Consider the following 6,816-nt stretch of genomic DNA (forward strand, 5'->3'; position numbering starts at 1 on the left):
TTTGATAAAAATTAAGAGTATTTTTATCATTTATTCTTATTTAATGAAATTTTTTACAAAATGATCAAAATGATTAATGATGAACAAATTCAAGAACCAAAACATAATAATCAACGCCACTGAAGCCGGTCGACACCTTTTGACCAAATTGACCTTTCGAGACATGGGGGAGCCAAATCCGCGCGCCGGCGAATGGCGAAGCGCACGAAAGAGCGCGATGGACAGAAAACGCAAGAATATTCGCGGGCATTCCCGTAATTGCACCACCAACAGAGGCTATTTCCGTCAACGAAATAAAACCATGTCAAACGCCGGCCACTCACACCAAAAATAGAGGGGGGGGAGAGAGATAAAAGCCAAAAGCCAAACGCATTTCCCAACTGCAACTCCCAAGCACACATCCATGTTGTGACGGAGTGTGAGAGCACCAAAATCCTCGAAATTCCTCAATTGGCGATTCCAATGGCTTCAATCTCCGGCATTTACTCTGCTTCTCCGACGATCAAGCGCCAGCTGAAACCGGCGAGTTTGCTGCGGAAGGACTTCGTATCGGTTTCGGTTGCGTTTCCGGCCCGGGTCAAATCGGCGGATCGGGGCTTTTCTCTATCCGTGGCTAGGGAGGTCTCGGCGGAGTTAGCGAAGACCGATGGGGCTCCGAGTAAGATGAAGGAGCTGGTGAAGGACCCGCATGCGCTGTGGCGGAGGTACGTTGACTGGCTGTACCAGCACAAGGAGCTCGGGTTGTTTCTGGATGTGAGTCGGGTCGGGTTCACCGACGAGTTCGTTTCTGAAATGGAGCCCCGGTTCCAGGCGGCGTTCAAGGCTATGGAGGAGCTGGAGAAAGGCGCGATTGCTAATCCCGATGAGGGCCGCATGGTCGGCCATTACTGGCTCCGTAATCCTAAGCTTGCCCCCAACTCGTTCCTCAGGTTGCAGATTGAGAACACACTCGAGGCGCTGCTTAAGTTCTCAAACGACGTCGTCAGCGGTAAGGTCAGATTTTGTTAATTGGTGTTAAATCTGATTAGTTACTGATAATTTGATAAATAGAGATGTTTGTATGTGTAATTTGATAATTTGATGAAATGGGGTTTGTTTGAAATTGCAGATTAAGCCGCCATCTTCGCCGGAAGGGCGGTTTACTCAGGTGCTTTCAGTTGGAATTGGAGGTTCAGCACTTGGACCACAGTTCGTTGCTGAGGCATTAGCTCCTGATAACCCTCCTCTTAAGGTACATTTACAAGTGCATTGTCCTTTTTACCTACACGCAACCTTTTCTGTGACAGTATAGACCTCCCCCATCGAACTAAAATCGGTGCACAATCTTTACATGCTGGAAGAATTGTATGAAATATGGGTGTAGTTCAATGCCAATCACTCTATCCCTCCTATTTTGATTCTTTATGTGCAAATGATTTTTTTTTTTTTTGTCTTGTTGGCAGATAAGATTTATTGACAATACCGATCCAGCGGGAATTGATCATCAGATTGCACAGCTTGGTCCTGAGTTGGCTTCTACACTTGTCATTGTGATTTCAAAGGTTTGAATACAAAATATCTTTGCCTTTTATTGTGTTATTATACGTTAATTGTACTACATAAAGTGACTCCCATCAGTACCTCGAATAGATGTGATGATACGGTTTAAAACACATCTAAAATCCTTTATGCTATAACGAACAATTTTACTTCATCCCCACTTTCCTGGCAAAGCCACATGGACTGCACCTTTTTTTCCAATTAGTTTCTACTCTAGCAGCCCCAGATTTTAGAAAAATAAGTCATTTTGGTACGACAAAGGTGAGAAACTAATTTAAGATGAGACAAGATGCATGCATTCAGTGTACAGTTCCATCTAGTTTTTGTATTCTAAAATCCTTGTTCTTAATTATGTCTTAATGCAAGATGCTGATATGAATTCAATATTTTTTTCCTTCAGAGTGGAGGTACTCCTGAAACGAGAAATGGGTTACTGGAAGTACAGAAGGCCTTCCGTGAGGCTGGCCTGAATTTTGCAAAACAGGTTTTGATCTCAGGTTTTTCTTTCTGCTTTATTAGTATTCTGCTGCTCAACTTATCAATAATAGTTCTCTTCATTATAGAAAAATAGAAACCCGTGGTGTCACTATTGGAGCCAGAGTTGTGGAGGACAATATTAGGTTTATTAGCTGGCTGGATGTGGGTTGGCATTCCTTTACTCGTGTAATTACTCATTCTTGTATCTACAAGTGGATGTTAAGCTCTATTTTAGTTTCTATTGTCATTTATGGTGTTCAACACTGTGACTGACGAACATGCCACGTGGATGAGGAAATTGCATTCGCCATCTTCCTTTTCCATGATTTAAGCCTCGGATATCTTATTTTGATGAGTGCTTTGTGCCTATTAATCAAAAGGTCTTAGTTGTCTACCCCACCCTTTGATGTTTAATTTCAATTAATTTTTACGGCTGGCTTACTTTTCATAATTTACTAGGAGTTTTAGCGCTATTTGGATTTCTCTGTTTGTCTGCATCAGATTCCCTATTTTGAATGTGAAATAGAACCTCATTGACTGGACCTTTTGCCTCTTATTTAATCTTGGGCAGTGCTATATCTTGATGTAACTTATAGTTCCATTGTTGCCCATACTCTTGATGCAGGTCCTTCTCCTCTCATTGTAATCACCAACTTGTCATTTATTTGTGTGTGTAGGGTGTTGCTATAACTCAAGAAAAATCATTATTGGACAACACCGCCAGAATTGAAGGATGGTTAGCTAGATTCCCCATGTTTGACTGGGTTGGTGGCAGAACATCTGAAATGTCTGCAGTTGGTCTTCTTCCGGCAGCACTGCAGGTTGGAGACCTTAAATGATATGAGCACCATTCATTTTTATCATGGGTAATCTTATATAACTGATCCTCTTCAGGGAATTGATATTGAAGAAATGCTTGCTGGCGGACACTTGATGGATGAGGCAAACAGAACCACTGTTGTGAGCATCAATTCGCTACCTGTTTTTTTATGGTTAATTGGATTTAGTGCTGCCTGTTTGGTCAGAGCGAATTTTCTGAATCATAATGTCAGTGAGGTTGTATACTAGAGTTTACTTTACTTCTGAAGAAAACCATTTTGTCTATAGTGATGTATAATTCTGTTGTTTTGCAAATCTCTATCATTTAACTTTCACCACTGGCTCCTCAAATTTGATAGTTCTCTTTGGAGAAGTCATTGACTTACCTGCTCTGTTACTGTTGTATTCTGTTACTCTCATTTCTTCTTTTTAGTTTTTGGTCATACAGTTAGTCGTTTTTTCCCAACGGTGAATGATTTTCCAGTCTGACCTCAAGTTTAACTCCATGAGAATAAAATTGCATAACTAAATGGGAAGTAATAAGTAATGACTATTTACGTTGTTTGGCTAGTACGTCCCCTAATCAAAATAGTAGTGGAAAACAAATGACAAATGTATTTCATGCTTTTTTGTTCAGCTTAGGAATAACCCGGCTGCGTTGCTTGCTTTATGCTGGTATTGGGCTTCTGACGGTGTGGGATCAAAGGTAACTTTTTATCCTTCTATTCTACTCCCTAAATACTGTCAAATTTTAGTCTGATCTCTTGATGGTGGGTTTTTTTCATTCCAAAGTTTCTAAATGTTCGCTCTTCGCATTTCGTCAGGATATGGTTGTTCTTCCTTACAAGGACAGCCTATTATTATTTAGTCGGTATTTGCAACAGCTGGTCATGGAATCTATTGGGAAGGAATTTGACCTTAATGGTAATCGGGTATGTGCAGCAATCGGTATACCATTCTTTTGTTCATTTACTTTGATTTTGAGTGGGTAAAAGTTGATCGTCCTGAAAACATTTAGTTCAGTTTTCAATATAGACTTGGATTTTGCGATATTTTTAGATGTTGCCCTCTGCATGGTAGGTATTTGCACTAATAAATAGCAGTCTAGTTTTGACTTCTGTACCATGTTTTGAGCCAAATAAAAACGGACATTCATACCGTGTTTTTACCCTTGTATAAGTTCCCTAGGTGACCATGCTTCAATGCTTCATCACTTAGAACAGTTGGCATATGTGATGAGTTTAGGGCTAGTGTGGAATAATATGAGATTTAAATGTGTACGTAGCATCGCAGATAGTGTCGAGCTTTTATTAAGTTCTGCAAGTCCTGATCTTTGAATTTTGATCCCATTCGTAATGTGTGTAAGCTTTATTAGTTGTCATTTAGGAATTTAGCATAGAATGCGTTCTGAACCTTCTTCATTTGATGACCAAGCATAGTAGATTATTTAAGTCTGTTCATGCCTAATTAGTAGTATCCATAATAGATGCTTCAACGGTGGGTGTCAATATTTTGTAATTGATAGTTTCAGAATGAGCTCACCTTTTGCTTTACAGGTGAATCAAGGACTTACTGTCTATGGAAATAAAGGGAGCACGGATCAGCATGCGTAAGTTTTCAGTTTTCATTACTAAGTTGATCCATAATTTGATGTAAACTATTTGTGAGCCTGATGCACCTGTTTCAACAGCTACATTCAACAACTGAGAGATGGTGTGCACAATTTCTTTGTGACATTCATCGAAGTACTACGTGATAGGCCCCCAGGTCATGATTGGGAGCTTGAACCTGGCGTCACATGTGGTGACTACCTGTTTGGAATGCTGCAGGTTAGATTCATTATAAGAGCCCATAATAAGTGACTACCTGTTGGGTGACTCCATGTTTTATTGTTTTATCTCTCTGACAGACTGATACTGGTTATGTTTTTATTTCCTCACATACCTGCATCTATGTAAATATTGTAAACTGAGGTTTTACAGGGAACAAGGTCGGCTCTTTATTCAAACGAGCGGGAGTCAATTACAGTTACAGTGGAAGAAGTGACACCAAGATCTGTGGGTGCTCTCATTGCACTTTATGAGAGAGCAGTCGGGATATATGCTTCACTTGTAAACATTAACGCCTACCATCAACCTGGTAAATAATATGTTTTGACCATCCTTGGGTCTGGAAGTGAATGAATGAGAAATGAAAGATTTTTTTTTTTTTGTTTTATTTTGTTTTAGTGCATTATGCATTTGCCCCGGGTATTAAAACTGAGAACGTTCATTTATTATTGACACATAATTTTTCTTCTTTTCATCTGTCTTTGTTAAATCCCCTGCATTTAATTGTTGTCTCAGGTGTTGAAGCTGGGAAAAAAGCAGCTGGAGAAGTATTAGCCCTTCAGAAGCGGGTTTTAGCAGTACTCAATGAGGCCAGGTATGCCGTCAAATTATTAGCAATCAACCTCGTTTTTGCATAGGTTCTGAAATGAAGAGACTTTAAGAATTCTATGTTTATCTTCCTGGTGTATGATTTTATATTTTAACAAAATTAAAAGGAAAAGGCAATTTCTTACAACAGATCATTACCCAAAAGAAACAAAAATTTCTGCAAGTGTGACAAGAGGATCATTATTCGGAAAGATGCTCACAGAGAATCCGGATTTTTGTATTTTTAACAAAATAAAAAGGAAATTGGCAATTTGCTATGGAGCACATTTGGTGTCACATCCCGGTGATGAAATGCCGAATTTTGAATTTGAAGGCCTCTCAAATGTGGAAGGAAATATGCGGAAGGTCTTATCTGTTATACTATTACGAATATGACAACCTTGTCATTGTTTGGAAAAGAAACAAAATCTGAATGAAGGACCACTTCTACCATATGTCACATAAGCTAAAAATGCAACTGGGGTTGTCATTGTTTGTTTCAGATTCTCACTGCCACTATCTTTCTGTTTCAGCTGCAAGGATCCTGTTGAACCGTTGACGCTTGAAGAAGTAGCTGACCGGTGTCATGCTATTGAAGATGTATTACCAGTTTCCCCTTTGATAATTATCTCTCGTTAACAAAAACTAATTTCAAGTAGTTCATTTCTTTTGCTAACGTTCTTACCCAACTCCTCCAGATTGAAATGATCTACAAGATCATTGCTCACATGGCTGCCAACGACAGAGCAATCATCGCTGAAGGCAACTGCGGTTCACCACGAAGCATCAAAGTTTTCCTCGGAGAGTGCAACGTGGATGCCTTGTACGGTTAATTTCATCCTTCCTGTATTACGCAAGTATTTGAATTTACGCATCCGGAAAGTTTCATCTTCTTCCCTCTGTATCTTGTCCTTATATTTGGAATTGCGAATCTGGTCGAGTTAACCCGGAAATAAAAATCCACTTACGAGACTTTTTCGTTATGAGCGTTTGTAACGATGTAATTAGGGATGATAAATAAGCTGGTTTATCAGAATATTGTACATGAAATCGTCCTCATTCAGTCATTTGTCAACATTTTCTGCACAGTATCGACACTGTCAGCCTAATTTGATGGTGTTTTGTTCTAATGAGGATTTAATTAGAGTCAAATAATGGCAGACGTTCCGATAACCCAAAAGAGCACATGAAAGTTTTGTCGATGGAATGACCGATTTTTCAATTTTCAAATGATTTTGTCCTGGATTGCAAGTTGACAAACCAAATGGTCCACGAAGCAAAAGTAAAGACAAGTAATGGATGATTGTGTTGGTGTTGGGGTGAGATTCAACTCAAATTTCCAATTTGTCCATGTCAGTCATTGTCCATCTCCAACGGTTGCCTGCTATTTTCCCAAAAAAAAAAAAAAAAAAAAAAAAACAGCACAAGAATTTGAACTCTCTGTGGAAGCTGAGTGAAACTCTGGATTTTCAATACCGTTTTCAAAAAATCGCTAAGCCACTTAATACGACGATTTAATTGTGTTCTTCTTTATTGGTAAGTGAGAGATTTCTTTATCAATTTA

At 39.3% G+C, this 6,816-nt stretch overlaps 1 protein-coding gene across 1 annotated transcript; it reads left to right on the plus strand.

The window, feature by feature from the left end:
• The first annotated feature begins 232 nt into the window (after nucleotides 1–232).
• On the plus strand, nucleotides 233–6,361 carry LOC103441653 (glucose-6-phosphate isomerase 1, chloroplastic-like). The gene is made up of 14 exons (XM_008380340.4): nucleotides 233–993; nucleotides 1,109–1,231; nucleotides 1,443–1,541; nucleotides 1,940–2,023; nucleotides 2,694–2,837; nucleotides 2,911–2,976; nucleotides 3,473–3,541; nucleotides 3,660–3,767; nucleotides 4,392–4,444; nucleotides 4,526–4,664; nucleotides 4,818–4,974; nucleotides 5,181–5,259; nucleotides 5,786–5,852; nucleotides 5,951–6,361. The coding sequence occupies exons 1-14, from the start codon at nucleotides 463–465 to the stop codon at nucleotides 6,083–6,085; spliced, it is 1,854 nt and encodes a 617-aa protein (XP_008378562.3). The 5' UTR covers nucleotides 233–462; the 3' UTR covers nucleotides 6,086–6,361.
• The last annotated feature ends 455 nt before the right edge of the window (nucleotides 6,362–6,816 follow it).

This window comes from Malus domestica, chromosome 08 (genome assembly GCF_042453785.1).
Source record: "Malus domestica chromosome 08, GDT2T_hap1".
NCBI lineage: Eukaryota > Viridiplantae > Streptophyta > Magnoliopsida > Rosales > Rosaceae > Malus > Malus domestica.

Excerpts from the sequence above, each read along its gene's own strand:
- LOC103441653 (XM_008380340.4), top strand. The coding sequence starts at position 463 with ATGGCTTCAATCTCCGGCATTTACTCTGCTTCTCCGACGATCAAGCGC. Across the intron at positions 2,024-2,693 it reads GCCTGAATTTTGCAAAACAG|GGTGTTGCTATAACTCAAGA; the intron begins GTTTTGATCTCA and ends TTGTGTGTGTAG. Across the intron at positions 4,445-4,525 it reads GGGAGCACGGATCAGCATGC|CTACATTCAACAACTGAGAG; the intron begins GTAAGTTTTCAG and ends CTGTTTCAACAG.